The 19,417-nt window shown below is 45.4% G+C and overlaps 1 protein-coding gene across 1 annotated transcript in view; it reads left to right on the top strand.

Moving 5' to 3' along the window:
* abca12 (ATP-binding cassette, sub-family A (ABC1), member 12) overlaps nt 1-18,118 on the top strand; it is a gene marked incomplete at both ends in the record, with an annotated part of 59,927 nt that extends 41,809 nt beyond the window's left edge. Inside the window, 17 exon segments of the mRNA XM_084478914.1 lie at nt 134-242; nt 1,760-1,814; nt 5,248-5,425; nt 6,107-6,130; nt 6,132-6,159; nt 6,162-6,222; nt 7,781-7,943; nt 8,638-8,891; nt 9,987-10,200; nt 11,465-11,574; nt 12,361-12,511; nt 14,384-14,518; nt 15,576-15,679; nt 16,172-16,264; nt 16,436-16,541; nt 17,359-17,496; nt 18,014-18,118. Coding sequence (XP_084335040.1) covers nt 134-242; nt 1,760-1,814; nt 5,248-5,425; nt 6,107-6,130; nt 6,132-6,159; nt 6,162-6,222; nt 7,781-7,943; nt 8,638-8,891; nt 9,987-10,200; nt 11,465-11,574; nt 12,361-12,511; nt 14,384-14,518; nt 15,576-15,679; nt 16,172-16,264; nt 16,436-16,541; nt 17,359-17,496; nt 18,014-18,118 — 2,028 coding nt within the window.
* Nucleotides 18,119-19,417: the final 1,299 nt, after the last annotated feature.

Below are 19,417 nucleotides of genomic sequence, written 5' to 3'. Positions count from 1 at the left end.
ATGTGTGCATGCATGTACGTATGCATGTTTGTGTGTGTGTGTGTGTGTGTGTGTGTGTGTGTGTGTGTGTGTGTGTGTGTGTGTGTGTGTGTGTGTGTGTGTGTGCGCGTGTGTGTGTGTGTGCTGACCACAGGTGTGGTACAACCCAGACGGCCACCACTCGATGCCGGGATACCTCAACAGCCTCAACAATTTCATCCTCCGCTCCAACCTCCCAGCAGACCAAGAGAAGCAGCTATACGGTGAGTGTGTTCACGTTCACATCTCCATCCAGTATCACCATCAATAGCCATTAAAAACCCAAACGTTATTTAATGTTGGCCCCGTATCAAAGCACTAATGGATATGTGGTTGTGTTTGATATAAAGCTTTCGATACAACACTCTCCAACCAAAACCATAGAGAGATTTAGGGAAAAGGGATTTATCAAAGCTCAGCAACGAAACAAGCTAGACATGGATTTCCTTTTCCCACCACTCACTCAGGCAGTCGGGCAGGCAGGCGCCGCCCGGCGTTTGGAGAAAGCCTGCGTAGCAATTTTCAGTCTATGGTTATTCCAGTGGCAGCCAGGGGGCACTGTGTGTCTTTGGACTCTGGGTGCGACGCCGTGGCTGGAATACATATGAGCCTAGGGTCTGTGGGTCTGTGGAAGGAATGAGGCTGATCCACTGTTTTATATTTTCATTTTTATTTTATTTTTTAAGCAGGGCGGGTCTGCCTGAATGTCTGCCCTGAGGCGGGAGTACGACACACACACACACAGGAACACAACACAGCAGACCTGCACACTAACCAGAACATGTATGCATACAATTACTGTGTGTGCAATTTATTGTACACACAGACATAAATACAATTAGTTTCTTATAATTGCATGCAAATGCAAAACTTAAATCCCAGGCCAATATTCTCCTATCGCATAACTAGAGTCAGACACGTACCACATAACAGTTATACAAATGTTGTCTGGAGCACAAATACTAAACAATAAAATGAACGTATTCCTTGCACTAAAGCTTTTTAGTAAAACCATTACAAAGAAAGTAACGCATTTTCATTGAAATGTGTTGGAACAAAAGCATTAGGATAATAAGAGGAACAAGAACTCTTCTTTAAGGACTTTTCACTGCTAGGGATTGATTTATCCCCCGGCACTGAGTTGAGCCTCATTAGGCTATCATTTCACTGAAGGATATTAGCCAGAGTTGCCTAAAGCAAAACACTGACCTTAAAATGCTCCTTCTCTGAGGAACGGCCATTATGACTCCTTCAGAACGTAATGGCCCTTGCAGAAGAACAAAAAATGTGTTCACCTGTGTCTACTTGTACCTGCCTGCGTATGAACAGTGACTATTAACTACTGTATTAAGCCCACACGCCCATGCCAGGCCTGAGTTGTCTGAAGCCCATCTGTTTGCACACTTGTGCGAAGAACGCATCAGATTTTCAAATCAGATTTGTGCCACTTTCATATGTTTCTGACGCATAGCTTATTTTTCGGCCTTGTGACCGAAATGGTCAGTGGCAAAAGATTGGATCCGTGCATTATAAGCCGAATGGCAAAATACAGAGGGAATTGAGCATTAGGGCTGTAATGAGAAAAGTGGCTATGGACTGGATGTGTGATTGTGTGTGCTAGATGGTCGGGGGGTTATGATGGATGGTCTGGGAACCCAAGGGCCAGATAGGAGCCGATGGACTAACACTCTACACCTCTGTCTGTCTGCTTTTCTGATTTTTTGTTTGTCTTCCTATGCAGCAATCTCCGTTTCCAGTCATCCCTACTTTGGCAGGGCAGATGACGAGGACGCAATGTAAGGAATACCCCCCCCCACCGCACCTCAGCTCTCTCACACACACACACGCACGCACGCACGCACGCACACACATGCACATCTCACCTCATACACACACACACACACACACACACACACACACACACACACACACACACACACACACACACACACACACACACACACACACACAACACACACACACACACACACATCTCACCTCATACACGCACACACATCTCACCTTGTACACACACAGACACACACACACACACACTCGCACGCATGCATGCACACACACACACACACACACACACACACACACACACACACACACACACACACACACACACACACACACACACACACACACACACACACACACACACACACACACACAGGAGAGGTCGGGGGCAGTGCTGTGGCTCCTACCCGACGAGCCATATTAATTCATATTTGATTTTCCAGAGGAATGCTAGTGCTGAGCTAGCAATATCGATCACAGACGCCGCCCGCTAAAGGGTGTTTACCCTCAAGGTAGCACAGAGGTGGATTGATTCCACCCACACACTTCCCCCTCCAAATACGAGTTAATCGGGACGCTGTCAAGGGTTGCTCTGTTGGGGCCGGGCCATGGTATGATTGGCATGTACCAAAGGACTATAGACAGCTTATTCGACAGATTGGCATTTTTGTTAAGCCAAAAAAAGTTTTTTTGACCATGGTGACTTTGCAAAACGGTGTCCATTTTTTTGGCTTAAACCTTTGTGCCTCCTTGTAAGGTGGCCCCTGTCAGTATTGGGTTCCCTTTGTTGCCCGGTATTGATTTGACCTAAGCGGTATTAAGGACGGCTGGCTTAGCACTCCCTGATGCCTTGTCCTGACACCTCTGGCTTTGAGAGAGAGAGAGAGAGAGAGAGAGAGAGAGGAGAGAGAGAGAGAGAGAGAGAGAGAGAGAGAGAGAGAGAGAGAGATGAGAGAGAGAGAGAGAGAGAGAGAGAGAGAGAGAGAGAGAGAGAGAGAGAGAGAGAGAGAGAGAGAGAGAGAGAGAGAGAGAGAGAGAGAAATACAGAGAGAGAAAATGGAGGGCAAATCCTGCAAGGGCATCAGTAGCCTTTCTGATAACAAGCCTTCTTAGCTGCTAAGGGTTTTCTCAGGACTTGTCTGTCTGTCAGACCAGTTCAGAACCGCTATCTTTTTGCCAGATATATCCAGATTAGTGTCTGAGACTAATTACCTTTGCGCGTGGTATTAACACACGCGTATGAAATATCATCAGCAAGACATTTCAAGCAGGATGGAACTAACTCACAATAATGTACAAATTCTGCCAGATACTTATTTTTGTATGCGTGTTTGTTTGGAGGTAATATTTCAGGAATTGCCGTGAGGTGCAAATAATTATGACCACGAACATCTCCCTCTTAAATTCAAGCGACAACTTGGATAAATTGGACAACATAGATAACTGAATAATTGGCATGTTGTGGCGTCCTTATCTACTCATGAACGAGTCAATCGTTAAGCGGATCAGCTGATGGGTGGATCTGGAAAGCTGGTGCACAGGTGAATGAATGCATGCTGCGGTGCATCCTTTACGAGAATCGGGATCAATATATCTTCAATGTGTCCTGGAAGCCTTTCTCACCAATATCTCTAGCTGCCTTCCCTGATACACACATATACACACACACACATACACACACACACACACACACACACACACACACACACACACACACACACACACACATACACACACACACACACACACACACAGCCACACATACCCCACACATGTTAACAAACACACACACAAAAACACTGGTTTTAACTGCACAGTTTATCTAAGAGACAATCATCTCATCCCGTTTAATGGGGTTTGTTAAGTTTTTTTTTAAGAGCCATTGGCAGCCAAACAACACGATACATATCAATCCATTCCTTCGTCGCCCATTGTCTTGTCAGTGGCAGGACACGCAGCATGTTACCTTCCAGATAAAGCTGTTACCCACCTAAGATTTTACATAGCAATTTCACGAGTCAGTTCATAGAATCAAGCATTTATGTTTGGTAAACATCAAAGGCCCCTGACATTTAATTTGAGGTGACGTGAACAAAGCAAAGGGAAGCCATGTTGATTAGATGCAGATATGCCCAAGTTCTTATTTTTTATGGTTCAAGAATATAATTAAGCAACAATCTTGTATTGTATTGCATAGCCCTGCCCTGCCTTCTAAACAGCTGGAGATAAAGGTTAACTTTGCCTTTGATGGTTATTCGACCATCGGCGGAGACATTAAAAGGAGGAAAAATGTCTAAACCCAGAGATTAATGGCAACTTGATACTGAAACACATCCTTCTTGCGTTTAATCCTGAGCAATATTCCATATTGTATGCTTTTGCAACCACTATGAAGAGCCCACATCACATCTCACCTTTAAAAAAACCTTGGCAGGAAGGATGGCATTATCAAGTCAGCACCACCAAATTCAAAAGGCCGTCGAATCATACCCCCTCCGTCTCCCCTCCTCACCTTTAAAGTGAGTGGAGATGACGGGTGTTTCCCAACCTTGTTTTATTTTTTCACGCTCCTGAAACCAGAGTTTGTCACAGGAATGTTTACGATGGTATAAGGTGCTGACCTAAGGGAACCTAGCTCGCCTCTATTTTTCCAGTCTCTCTTTGTGACACACTGTACAAGTGAGCTTGTAGGAAGACCCAAGCAGTTTGGGCACAAGTCTGCAGTGGGCGCTCAAGCTGTGATTGGGCGGAGCGGGTCTTGACACGAGGTGAAGGGGGGGCGGAACAGGCAGGTGAACTGGCTGCAACCTCAAATCTAAGTGCAATACGAAGCCGAGGGCGCTTGATGTTTTTTTTTTTTGTGAGATGTTATGTGGGCTCTTCATAGTGGTTGCAATGCATACAATATGCAATATTTCTCAGGATTAAACACAGGACGGATGTGTTTCAGTATGGTGGAAAACAGCTTTTTCCACCAGGCTGTCAGAAAGCTCAACTCTCTCCCATCTCTCCCTTCCCTCCCCTCTGCCCCCAAGAACTATGGGCTTTGAAACCCCCTCCCATTTGCCCCCCCCCAAGAACTCATATTGCACATTTCAATCTATTTACTTTTTCTAAACTTTATTTTATATATACTGTTTGTTTTGCCTTGCCTGTTTTGGCCTTACCCTTTTCTCCTTATTGCACCGTGGGTCAGAAACAAACGCAATTTTGATGCCTCTGTTTGTCTGGCACATTTATTGGAATTGACAATAAAGCTGACTTTGACTTTGACTTTGACCGACAACAGCCACGTATTGGGCTTGAACTAAACTAAACCTATCCTGTGTGTGCGTGTGTGTGTGTGTGTGTGTGTGTGTGTGTATGTATGTGTCTGTGTCTGTGTCTGTGTGTGTGTCTGTGTCTGTGTGTGTGTTTTAACTGAAGCGTGCACGGGATGATCCAGATCCTGGTGGCCATCTGCGTGATGACGGGCTACGCCATCACCACGTCCAGCTTCGCCATCTACGAGGTGCATGAGCACCACAGCGGAGCCAAGCGGCTGCAGCACATCTCCGGCATCGGGGAGCCACTGTACTGGACCGTCAACTTCCTCTACGACATGGTGACCGCCCCATCTACTTCCTTCACGCTTGCTCTCGTCACGCGCATGCAGGCATTCGTTTAATTTGGGTCTGCAATAGAAGAAATTAATGAAATTCCCGAGGCGCCCATACTTTTTTTTAAAGTAATCATGCCAGGAGAATACACACACAAACACACACACTCGACGCACGCATGCACGCACAACCACACGCATACAACAGAAGCAGCAAATGTGGATGTACCCTGTTCAAGTGGTCCCATTACAAGTATACAGCCAGCATTACCCACGCATTTAATTTAATTAAGCAATCAGCAATCATATCAGCCTCACAAAAAGTGTGCACGATTCAACCCTTTCAAAGGCACGCAAACTCAATCTGATATATAAAAAAATAACCCTTAAATTAAAGTCTATTGTTAATTTAAATGTAGGTCATTCACAATTAAGTGCCATTTTCTCAAATAGTACACTCTTCTAAAATCACCTTCCATCATTCACTTCAACTCCTTAGTAGCTTTTTCCTGACCCCCCCCCCTCTCTCTCTCTCTCTCTCTCTCTCTCTCTCTCGCTCTCTCTCTCTCTCTCTCTCTTCTCTCTCTCTCTCTCTCTCTCTCTCTCTCTCTCTCTCTCTCTCTCTCTCTCCTCTCTCTCCTCTCTCTCTCTCTCTCTCTCTCTCTCTCTCTCTCTTGTCCACTCTAGGTGCTGTACCTCATCCCGGTGTCCCCTGACCGTGGGTGTAATTGCAGCCTTCCAATCCCAGCGTTCACAGACAGGCAGAATCTGTCCGCCATCACCCTGCTCCTGGTGCTCTTTGGGTCAGTCCCCCCCCCCCCCTGTCACATAATGAAAGGCACACACACGCCTATTTGCATTGTTTCAGTGTTTGGATAGACCTTGCATTGCAATGGTTGAGCATGTGGGAGATCTGATGAGAGTGGGAATGAATGACATTGTTTAGTCATGAGTCGTTAACCAGCCTTTCGTTAACGATCGACTAATCAATAACAAATCATTGAAGGCCAAGTCAAAAATGTCCCCCTCGTGGTGAAAGATATTTTCTGTTCGGAAAATATGTACCGATAACACGACGTATACATACAAACATTTGACATGCCCTGAGAATCAAAACCCGATGACACGTGTTCCAGATCTGGAACAAGCAGAATGATTGTCAAGTGGAACCCAAACACTCACACACTCACACGCACACACACATGCACACACACACACACACACACACACACACACCCACACACGGCCAGGAGCTTAGGAGTTTTACGGTAAGCGTGGCCCACCTCCTGTGGCACTCTGGAGGGCCTGCAGGGGCTGTAGGAGGCCAGCTCAGCACTCTGTCCCCTCGTTTATCAGCCAGATGTCTCCTTCCTCGGGCCATGAATAATCACACTGCTGCACCGGGCGCAGCACGTGGCCCCACTGCCTACCCGGCCTGCCTGGGCCCACCTGGGCCAGGCGGCTTTGCAGCTTGCCTGCCTCTGCTGTTCCACATCATGGCTTGGCACACACAGTCTGCCTGCAAAGCATCTTATGTGTGGAAGTGTGTGTGTGTGTGTGTGTGTGTGTGTGTGTGTGGAAGGCAGGAGGTTTAGGTAGCATTTGAGGTAGACTCTCTGTCTTAGCTCTGTCACTATCAATCTCTCTCTGTTTCTCTCTCTCTCTCGCTTTCTTTCTGTGTATGCGTGTCTCAATCTTACCCTCTCCTCTCCCTCTTTCTCTCTCCCCCTCCATATCTTGCTCCTATTCTCTCTCTCTCTCTTCCCCTCTCTTTTCTCTTTTTTTTCTCTCGCTCTCTCTCTTTCTCTTTCGCTCTCTCTTTCTCTCTTGCTCCCTTCCAGTCAGCCTGTGATTGTCTGTTTCTCGATGACTTGGACAAACCACTCAATTGAACAATCTGACTATTTTGGTTTAGCCTTAATCCAGCCATGCAGCCTCATTGGGTGTTGTGTCCTGGTGATAAGAACCATATCTTGCTGCTCTATTTTCTGAACCATATTCCAGTCTTGCCCTCTTATGCTTGTCAGTATTTCTTGGTTCATTGTCCTTGCGGACGTAGTGCAGAAGAGTATTAAGTCTATTATTTTCTGACGTCAGCGTCAGTTCCTCAACAGTTATTGATATATTGATGATGAAGAGGATGATGATGATGATGATGGAGATGATGATGTTAACCTGTCCATGCTGGCATTTCAATCGATAATATATACATACACATATACATACATAGGTGCTTCCCCAGGCATTATATAATTTTTTACCCTTACTTGCTTACTTTTCAACCGGAGGGAGAAGGTCCATCGCTGGCCAGCTAAATCCCAACGAACGGGACTGACAACTCTTTCCTCAACAACTCCTCAGGTTCTCCACCTTCCCCTGGATGTACCTTCTGGCGGGAGTCTTCAAGGATACAGAGATGGCCTTCATCAGCTACGTGTGCATCAACCTCTTCATCAGCATCAACACCGTGTTGCCCACCTCCATCCTCTTCTTCATGAGTCAACTCTCACAGACCGACAAAGAGGTCAGACGCGACACAACACATGGGAAGAATGGGTCCTGTTGAATACGATAGCCAGGAAACACACTGGCTTATTTCTGCTGGATTGGTATGGGTTATGTGTTGCTATGGGCTAAGGTGTGATCAAAACAGATTTGTTGATCTTGCTTTTGCGGCCTATTAAAACAAGATATAGAGCACATTGCACAGTGGTGGTCCTGCTTTTAATATATTTCTGTATCTTTAAGTATTTGCATATAAAGCCACTGTTTGATGGATTCCTAATTAATTCATTGTTTTTTTCAAATGCACATTGGAGTCCTTCACTTGTAGATATGATGATTAAAAGACCAACCTGACGTTATCATTGAAAACATCTATAGCTTCCAACTTCAACAGTCAATAGCTTGGTGATTTCCTTTGCCATTGTTTGTCAAATTGCCTATTCCTACTCTGTCTGTCTCTATCTCTCTCTCTGATCTTTAATAGTATTTGTATCCATCTCTTGTTACCCTCATCCCCCTCTCTCTCTTCTCTCTCTCCCTGATTGATAATAGTATTTGTCTCTGTCTTCTTCCCTCATCGCTCTCTCTCTATCAGTCTCTGTGTCTCTCCCTCTCTCCCCCTCATCACTCTTACGCCCTCCCCTCTCTCTCTGCTTAATCTTAAATACTATTTGTCTCTCCCTCCCCCCCCCCCCCCACCACCACCACCACAGGCCATCCAGCTGCTCTTAAACCGTCTGAGCCGGGGCCTGCTCGTCTTCCCCCAGTTCAGCTTCGGAAACGGGCTGATGGAGCTGGCACGGAACAACATGGAGGTGCAGCTGCTCAGCGGCTACGGCGTGGACGCCTACAGGGACCCCTTCTCGGCCGCCGGGCTGGGGCCCATGTTCCTGTCAGCCCTCCTGCAGGGCCTGGTGTTCTTCGCCCTGCGGCTGCTGCTGAACAGGGGACTCATACGCAAAGTCTGGTGAGAGCAACCGCCACTGCCACCCCCCCCCCCCACTCACCGCCCTGTATGCCCCCATGCCCTCCGGTTACCTTAGCACTTTAGCTCCAGGGGATTTTTTAAGACGCGAAGGGACTACAAAATTAATAAACTCATGAATTATTGATGGGAAGATGTTTTTTTTATTGTTTTTGTTCTTAACTTCGAATACATATTCATGAAATGCCCTTCTTTCCTTCTTTATATTGAGTTGCACAGATTGCACGTCAATGTACAGCTTGAGAGTCTCTGTGGATTCACCTAAGAATGGAATGGTCGTTGTTGTTGTTGGTCAACTTAAATTATATGGGAACATGCCAAGGGCCAACACCCACCACTGTGTATACTGTGCTTTCAACAGATGGTTTCAAATTTCTCGCAAGGAATTTGAATGTTTAACGAGAAATTGGGAGCCTGTGTAGTCAAGGTCAAGTAATGCAATGCATTGAAAGTACTTGGTTGTGGTGGACTTTCAGTGTGATGGTTTTATCACAATCTGGGAACCGTTGAAGGGAAAATTATTAAATCCTCTCATAAAGAGCAAAAATCCCTCTAATCCAGTCGTAGGACATGGAAACCGTTTGAAATATATCCTGGCCCTGTCAAATGTATTCAGCTCTAGCAGTGCAGAGCCCTTCACTGGCAACATATATCAAATTGGTTCAGAGAAGGAAAAACATTTTTGCCCTAATCTAGTCTCTCAGGATTCTATTTGGTTTTACAATTCAAAATACTGTTTCACATCCCTCCACATGGCAGAACTCTTGGAATTTAACAACCTTGTCTGATGTTGTGTGGGTTTACCGGCAATCAGTAAAGCTAAACTACAGCAATATTCACACTTTCAACGTTGCTTCTAAAAATACAATCAATTTGTACACCTAGTTCAGACACACACACACAATGCCGGCACAGAATGATCCAGGAACCGACCCTTTCCCTCTCCCCTGATTGGACCCTGATTGAAAGTATCTCAAAAGTATGCACGATAAACACTCCTGCTCTCTCCTATTCCCTCCTTTCCCTTCCGTCCTCCCTTCCTTCCTTCCCTCCCTGCTCCTCCACCTCCATCCTCAGGCGTCTGACCATGGGCAAGAGAGTGCTGCCCCCAGTGGCGGCCGGCGGCAAGGACGGCGAGGACGAGGACGTGACGGCGGAGCACGCCCGCGTCTCCGGCGGCGCGGCCAACTCTGACCTCTTGCAGGTCTGCCGCCTCTCCAAGGTCTACCAGTACCTCAACAAGAAGGTCCACGCCGTCGACCGGGTGTCCCTGGGCATCCCCGCCGGCGAGGTGAGCAACCCACACGCTGACCTCCTTTTGTTTGCTCTGTTTGTTTGTTTGAGGCCGCGGGCTCCGACCCCTTTATGTCGGACCCCGGTGTCGAGGTCCTGAAAGCGTCTTGTGTTGTGGTTTCGTCTTCATCCCACCGTGTTGTTTAACGGCGCAGCGACATCCGCCCGTAACATGTGTGTCCCGGTGAAGTCGTAAGCACTAGTTTACTATGCTCAGTTTATAAGGCAGTATTCCCCTACGACCTCGTATGCAATGCAGGCGACCCCCATGTTGGGGAAACGCTGGTTTAAGATATTCCTTTCCTTTGACACTGTTCCAATTGAATAAATATTTATGGATAGGCACATTGGGAATGGGTTTTGCCGGCACTTAGCGGACCTTAGAATGCAATATGGCTGAGGAAGAGTTAGTCACCGGTGATGAAGAGTAACCAAACAGGAAATGCAGTGGGAAGGGACATTAGTTGATGCCGATGTTATAATATAATATAAGTATATATCTAATAAAAATATAATAAGAAACACAGGTCACAAAGGCTTTGTCATGCTTTTCCTGGCAATAGTGACCTGTACGTTATGGGTTTAATACTTTGGTTCTGTGTACATGTGTCCGTCACCTTTCCACAATTTGTGAAATTTACCAGTTTTTTGTGTTGTGCGACTGTTATGTGCAGGACAATCCTTTTTCATCATGCTGATTATTTTGATATTGATCAAATATGATATTTTGCCAGGAATACTTGAATTTATATTCTGCTCTGAAGAGGACCTCTCCTGCTACTTTTAAATAATTCATACAAACTAAAGACTTTTCAAACAAAAAACAATTCAAAAAACAATTTCAAAAACAATTATATGACACAGAAAAAACCCAACATCCACTTTGCTAGAGAAGACTTTTGTTAATTAAAATTATGAAATACATGCTATAATGTGATTCATCTTTAAAATGAATTATTACTTTTCCTGGAAATTGATTAGACTGCATGGTTTAAGCAAATGGAAAAGCAAATAAAATATGTTTTGCTTTGCTGGTCGAAATCTGTAACAAAGACCATACTTCAAACATTATAATTCCCCAATAAGTTATATATGATGATTCTTAATTAATGCAACTTTTCCTATTCAAAAGAATATCATAACCAACAGCTTACCTTCTATAAATGTGTTGGTAACAACAAATTTGCATCCAAAACCCATTCAAACCTTCTGCTAGTGAGCGTCAACTCATCAGTGTCCTTTTCCTGGTGCGTCATCCTCAGTGCTTTGGCCTTCTGGGTGTGAACGGAGCCGGAAAGACTACCACATTCAAGATGTTGACCGGAGACGTCAGTCCCACCGACGGCACTGCGCAGATCAAGGATGTTGACGGGTATGTGGACCCGGCTGACTGACTCAATGCTGAGTCAATGCCATGCATATTTTATCCCATCGTATTTTACGTCCACTCATAATGAGATGATTCATGCTTCAGGCTCATCTGCTATATATATATATATCCTTTGCCATAATATACATATCAACTTTAATGTGAAACATGAGCCTTAGTCTCCTAAAGTGGATGGATACGGTAGCCAATGGTTGTGATTTCCCTTTGCTGGTGGGCTAGTTAAATCTCTCCAAGGTTTTACTGGCAGTAGCAGCACCAAAACGTGTGTCATTCTGAAATATTACTTCCATTTTTTTTATTTGGAAAGAAATTAAGCTATAGCAGGTGGGTTAACTGCCCACCAGGAAGTGATGACCTCAGTTTGTTACAGTGGTAAAGCACGGATCTGGAGCACAGATATAGATATATAGATAAGGCATGTACTTTATTGATCCTCCGAGAGAAATTACTTTCAGCCGCTTATCGGTAAATTGAGTTTTGTGTTTCTTTGCCCCCCCCCCCTCCCATGTATAGCAGAGACCAATACAGAGTGGACATTACTCAGACTAGTAAAGTTGAAATTATTCATTTAGCCTGGGAGAATGAAAAAATAAAAAAAGCAGGTGACTGCTCTTTATGCCAATAAATGTTGGCTACTCCATGGACGGCACAGTGCAGGGGCAGTGGGTTCACCTGCACATATTTCCTCCATCTGTCCCAGTGCCCGTGGTGATTGGAAGTAGAAATATGACTCTTATTCATGCTTTGTTTTTATCCCTCTGCCTCCAGGCGCATGGTGGACATCATGGAGTGCCGTGACCAGGGCATAAACATTGGTTACTGTCCCCAAGTGGACGCCCTGGACAACCTCCTTACCGGGAAGGAACACCTGTACTTCTACGCCCGCATCCGCGGCATCTCCAAACGGGAGATTGATGGGGTACGATCGTTAACTACCACATATAACCTTTTACTGCTTTTCTGGAAATGTGTCTTCGCAGCAGCACAGAGGAAAAAATAAAAAAACGAACAGCCTAGCAAAACAGAGCAAAGGCACGAGATGGGCGGTGTGTAAAAATGGAACACGCTCGTTTCCCCCTCTCTGAGAAGACGGGCTTAATAGGTACCGCTTGGTCATTGATTGATGTGCGCTGAAAGTTACTGCTTGTGGTAAAAATAGAAAAAAGACCAGCTCAAGGCATTTGCTATCAGTTTGTGGGATCCGGGCTTGCAGGAGATTAAGATGATGTTGTGTCAGTGCAGGGGGATTACCATTTAAATCAATTCTCCTGATCCTGGGAGATTTTGTACATACCTGAGCCTATTTCGGTGCCTATTCTTACACTACTGAAACCTGCAGTACGTTCTCCATCCGTTTACTTTTAAGTATTTTTTTTTATTGCGGAACGTGGCTGACGGGAACGGTCCAAAGATAACGAAAAAAAAATGAATTTCCAACATTAACAAAAATAATAGTGTTCAAAAGCAAAATAGCCTTTTTCTGCAAGAACGATTTTAGTGTGACGGCTGGACCAAATTGGACTGTGATAAGCTAAGACAGTCTCACGTAAAAACACTAATAGAAACATACATGGCCCGCACATGGACATACACGCAAACACATACGCCTAAACACCCATTATCGGAGCACTCACACATGCACATACTGACACGCAAGCACACACATAATCACACACCCATACACATGCATGCGAGCACAATCAGGCACCGAAATGGATGTGGCTCCCTCTAATCACCGCGGCTTCAGTCGATACGGCTCCTCTCGCTCCAATCATTGGGATGACAACAATGCCCATAATGGTGCAAGCGTCAGTGGTGGGCAAATTTGCAGGAGATGAGGATATATATAGAGCCTCTAGGTCGAGGGCTCTCTGGGTCGTCTCCCACTGACAGTAGGCTGTACTGCAGATCATAAGACTTGCCATAATGGGGGTCGTTTGGCATTCACATGCACTTTGGTGAAGCGTAACGAGCTGCATCATCAAAGGTGGAAGGCACAGGGAGAGTGTGGTGTTTGTTGTTGTTGCCATCAGAGTTTGTAAGAAAAATCCATTCTCTGTACCAAAATCCATTCTCTGTACCAGTGACGGACTGGGAGCAAAAAACGGCCCGGGCATTTGCGCATTATAACCGGCCGCGGGTGTAATTGTTGACGGGGGGGGGGGGGGGGGGGGGGGTTGGTCGCGGTCGCAAGGTTGGTTGCGCGCGGACACAATTGTTGACGGGGGGGAGATAGATAATGCGGGGCCGCCGTCGCGACGGTGGGGCCGCGCAATCCCAACAAGCATGCCGCTGCGTGATTGGCCGGCCCAAACCGCCCACGAGAGGCCAAACGGCCCACGAGAAGCCAAACGGCCCACAAGAAGCCTCGGCCCTTCTGGCATCTGCCCAAATGCCAGACCGTCCAGTCCGTCACTGCTCTGTACTATCGGAACATCGACGACATAACAACAACCGATGCATGTGCATTGGTTGCATCAAGATCGATGCATTCCAATGCATCAATGCCTCTTTTTTTTTACAACCCACCCCACTTTAGCTCTCAAACGTGCTGTACAATGCGTTCGCCATTCACTCTTTTCAACCATCACCATTGTTACACCGACTCACACCCCCCCCCGCTGTTACACAACAACCTAACTTCCCCCCAGAACGGTACGAGGGAGACTTGAGTCGCACTGTGTTAAGGAGTTCTTAACAGCACTCCAGCTGTGCTCCGGCTTGTTCCTCGGTGTTGTCGTGGTAAGCCTTTGAATCTTGCCATCCTCCCCCTCCTCTTCTCCCCCCCCAGGTGGTGAACCACTTGTTGAAGAAGCTGGAGCTGGTGTCCCACCGGGACGCCGTCACCGAGGGCTACAGCTGTGGCACCCGTCGGAAGCTCTCCACCGCACTGGCTCTCATCGGACATCCGCAGATCCTGCTCCTGGTGAGGGGACATCTGTACCCGTTTAAACCCTCCCACCCCTAACACACACACAAGCACATGCACACACACACCTCCAACACCACACACAAAGACACACCCCCCGTCAACACAATAATAACACGTTCTTCTAAACATTTTAAAGTTGGAGCCAGGTTTCTAGCTTGAAAACTGGTTCCTGAGTTTTTTATTTTACTTTCATTGTTGTTCCCACGTTAAAAAAGGTCAGATATTCATACATATTACATAAATATTATCCAATTTTTAATTACGCATTCATATATAGTTGGTGGCCGTATAAATTCAGAATCTTTCCCCAATTCCGATTAAATATGTTTTCTTTGACTCTCAGAAGGTAAGGTAGGTAAGGTACAAATTTTCCATTACCTAGATTTCTGGAACAAGCGTAGCCTGCCAGGCTTATTATGAGAAAGCATAGCATTGGTTGCTTCGTCAAAACATTGTCACTTTTTCTTTGATTCTTTCAGTGCCTTTTTTCCATCTCCGACTCGTCCGTATGTCTTTTCTAATTCCTCTTTCTGTAGTCTTTATCGACCCCTTCCTGCCATCCTCCCCCTGCCTTTATCTACCTTTGTAATTGCCCCCTCCCATCTATCCCCTCCTATCTGCTCTCCTGTCTCCCCTATAAAGTTCTCTCCCTTGTCCTCCCACTTGTCCACTTTGTTCATTGAACTGGAAGAATGATCTTTCAGTCGCTCCACTGACACATTGGACATGACACATTGTTTTTTTTCCTTCTCCCTTCTTTACCCCATTCGTCTCCTCTATTGGTCTTGGTTTGATCTCCCCCTCGCTCTGTCTCTGTCTTTCTCTGTCTCTCTCTCTATCTCTCCATCTGTCCCTCTGTCTCTCTCTCGGTCTATGTCTCTGTCACTGTCTCTGGGTCTGTCTCTGTGTGTCTCTCTCTCCTCTCTGTTAATGTGTGTGTGTGTGTGTGTGTGTGTGTGTGTGTGTGTGTGTGTGTGTGTGTGTGTGTGTGTGTGTGTGTGTGTGTGTGTGTGTGTGTGTGTGTGTGTGTGTGTGTGTGTGTGTTGAACAGGATGAACCCAGCTCAGGCATGGACCCCCGCACCAAACGTCACCTTTGGAAGATCATCTCAGAAGAGGTCAAGGGCAAATGTGCCGTGGTGCTCACCTCTCACAGGTGAGCAGGCCACCACGTTCAGTTACACTCGGCTTCTGCGCTGTTAAAGGAAATCAAGAGTGTTGCTTTAAGTGATTTCTCACACAACACAGTATAAGTGCAGACCCAGCAGGACATGTTGGCCCTCTATGGGATGTCTAATACGTAATATTTGGTTGGAGAGGGATACGTTTGTATAACAAGTTGGAAAGATAAGAAATAAATAGAATAAGATAAGAAATGTTGATACTTTATTCATCCCAGGGCAGGTAATTTGGGTAAACGCAAAATAGATACAGAAAATATATGTTTACAAAAGGAATAGTGGCAATGTGAATGTAAATGCAACCAAGATAAATGGTCAGGTTGGAAGGGTTGAGGTCAGGGTAAGGGAGGAACTTGGAAAGGCTTAAATAACCTTTTGCAACCACCATAAGTGATTCTACACTCCTCTCACTCTCCCCCTCTCTCTCCCCCTTTCCACCGTTGTCTCTCCACCTTTCTCCATCCCAGCATGGAGGAGTGTGAGGCTCTGTGCAGCCGCCTGGCCATCATGGTGAAGGGTCAGTTCCGGTGCCTGGGTTCCCTGCAGCATATTAAGAACAGGTCAGTGACTCCTCCCCAACCCCAATGAAGGACCTCTGGCCGCAGCTGAACGCCCACGCGGACCCACCCCCCCTGCTGACCCCGCCTACCACTCCCCCACCCCTCCCCCAGCCGCAGACACGTAATGGTAATGACCTTGTGGGGTTCTCTGTCTTTCCTGCTGTTGTCCAGGTTTGGCAGTGGGTTCACGGTGAAGATGTACCTTGCTCTGGCCTCCTGCGATGTGGATGCCATCACAGGCTTCATGCGGCTCAACTTCCCCAGCACCTACCTCAAGGTGGGTTCCCCGTAGCCGGCTGGCAGCACTACTTCACCGTACAGACACATTCAATACATCAGTGTGTCACACTAATAAACTGGGTAAAGTTTCCTGAGTAATCTAAAAATAAAGAGAGCAGGATTTCCCCCGCACAGTGGCAGAAAGGTGTTTAATTGTTAGCCTGGATTTGGGGAGCAGATAGGAAGCCTTTTAAGGACATGAAAGACCTTTGAATGTAATCAGCAGAACACATCACCCCAGAGCTCTATTGTACCTCACTAACTGATTCATAATAACAACTCAATTGCAATCTTCTGTATCAATGCCGCCCGGCCCCTGATATGGTTCCCCCAAAATGTATGATTATAAAGGCCCTTCAGTCACAAATCGTTTTGTGAGGGGAGAGATTGCGATGGAGAGACTGATGTTTTCTCTGTATAAACAGATGGGATGGTTTTACCAGCATGTAGACAACTGTTGTCTAAACCACCTCCGGAGGCACAGGCTGCACTGAATCTAGATGAACTGGAGATCGTTTCTGGTCTAGACAGAAACCCTCCCCTTGTTGTGCCTACTTGGACAACTTACCATAACGCCTGTCTGTGACTTATTGTCTGTGTATATTTCAGTATTTTGTTTCCCTCGCTCTTTTTTCCGTAGCTTGTAAAAATGACAGGTTATTATCATAAGCTTATTATCGTAAGCAGGTATGCATGTTTAGCAGCTACAACACATATTTTAGCTTTTAACTTGACAGTGTTTGTGTTGTGCTGAATGCCCTGATCTCATCATTCCTTCCCTCTCTCTCTCTTTCTCTCTCTCTCTTCCCCAACAGGACCAGCACTCCACCATGGTGGAGTACCACGTGCCTGTGGCTCCGGGTGGAGTGGCCGACATCTTCCACCAGCTGGAGACCAGCAAGAATGCTCTGCACATCAAACACTTCTCCATCAGCCAGACCACGCTGGATGAGGTGAGAACTATTGGAGTGTGTGTGTGTGTGTGTGTGTGTGTGTGTGTGTGTGTGTGTGTGTGTGTGTGTGTGGAAGGGGAGAGAGGGAGAGAGAGAGAGCCCTGGGTGGGAGGGTTTGTCGTGCCAGACAGACAAGATGGTAGATAAGGATTGATGAGGAAGGAGAAGCCTTAAGGGCAGAAAAAAGGTGGATAGTGTTGGGGGTGCATGGTGGATTGGCATAGGGCCCGCGGGACATAAGAAGGCAGTTTATGCTTTTGAAGAGTGAATATTTGCTTTAACTTTAATTTGAGTTAGCAGTGACCCCACTCTGCCCATGTGGGATTGGTTGCCGCCATATTGTGGGGTGTCATGGCCATGGACAAGTTGGGAAAGAAAATGGATGGATGAATGGATAAATGGATAAATGAATGGATGGATGGATGAATGAATGGCTTGATGGACAGGTGTCTGATGTATAGATATGTGAATGAACATGCAGATCATTATTAAAAAACAAACATCCCCCCCTCCCCAGGTCTTCATCAACTTCGCAATGGGGAAGATCAGCACGATGGACACCATCCCCATTCACAATGAGGATGCAGACAGCCTTGACTCCTTCGGTCCAATGCCAGTGTAGGAGTAGGAGTAGGACCCCCCCATATGCATCAAAAGAAGGCAAATGTATTGTGTCAAGTTATCAGACCTAGTTATTTAACCTCTAGTGTGTTTCTATGAAGGATGAGCTTTAGTCACTTTAACCGCAGGATGAAATGACTGCACACATGTTTTGGGCATTAATAGGTGTCCCCTGCACACATTTCTCCTCAAATGATTATATATTCCTATGTGTCCCAGGAGATTATGAAGGTGGAGAGTAAGATCAATCACCAGTCACTTTAATTTGAATTGTCACTTCTCATCAATGCAGTGGACTCTTAAAGAAATCAGTGCAGTGACTTCTGCACTGTCACAATCTTCTATATTTTTTATATATGCACACACACACACACACACACACACACACACACACACACACACACACACACACACACACACACACACACTAGCCAAAAGAAAATGACTTAAAGCTCTTACTTTATTACATAATTGCCCTGTGTGAGGGTAGTGACATGTTTATATGTTTACGTTGATTTCAAGTATAATGAAGGCAAAAATGAACCGTATAGAATGTACATTTTGTTACTCTATGGTGGGGGGTATCATTTATTAGCTGAATAATTGATCTACGGTAGTTTTTCCTATGCATAGTATATCATAAGGGTACAAGAACTATGTTCCAAAAATGACTATAACAATGAATTAACCATTTTCCATACAACCATGTTACTTTGATCAATCTTCCAGATTAAATCTCAACATCAGTCATACACGGATATGACCAGAATCACCAGTCTATGCGTACTTATTGTCATTATTGCAGTAAACTTTCATTTTTCATACATTCCAATTCAGCCATATATGTACTGCCAGATTAAAACACATACATAATAGTCGTATAATCAGAAGAATGAATGAATCCAGGAATGCCTTTTTGGGGGAGTTTTTTTTAATCTGAATATAAATTGATGAATGTTTTTATAATTCAATAAAGCATCTGAGTTAATACACCTGGTGTCCGTTTCTTCCTGTGCATGCCTTCCTCATCGTCATAATGCTTTGCCATGTTTGACCACAATTGTTTTTGAATTTTAATCATCATTTTTAAATGTTAACATTGCAAAAAACAGACCAGAACAACAACAGACCAAGGAGGACGCCAAAACAAAATAAAATAAAAAATAAAATAAAATAAAATGTATATACATTTATTTTTATAAAAAAAATATTTGGACCTGCGCGCATGTTTTTTTTTTTTTTTTTTTACCTCCTTGGTTTTTGCGTCCTCCTTGGTCTGTTGTTGTTCTGGGATGCAGTA

Source organism: Micromesistius poutassou, assembly GCF_964030765.1.
Source record: "Micromesistius poutassou genome assembly, chromosome: 14".
NCBI lineage: Eukaryota > Metazoa > Chordata > Actinopteri > Gadiformes > Gadidae > Micromesistius > Micromesistius poutassou.
Note: the sequence above shows the minus strand (reverse complement) of the source record. Positions and strands in the feature narration are given on the sequence as shown.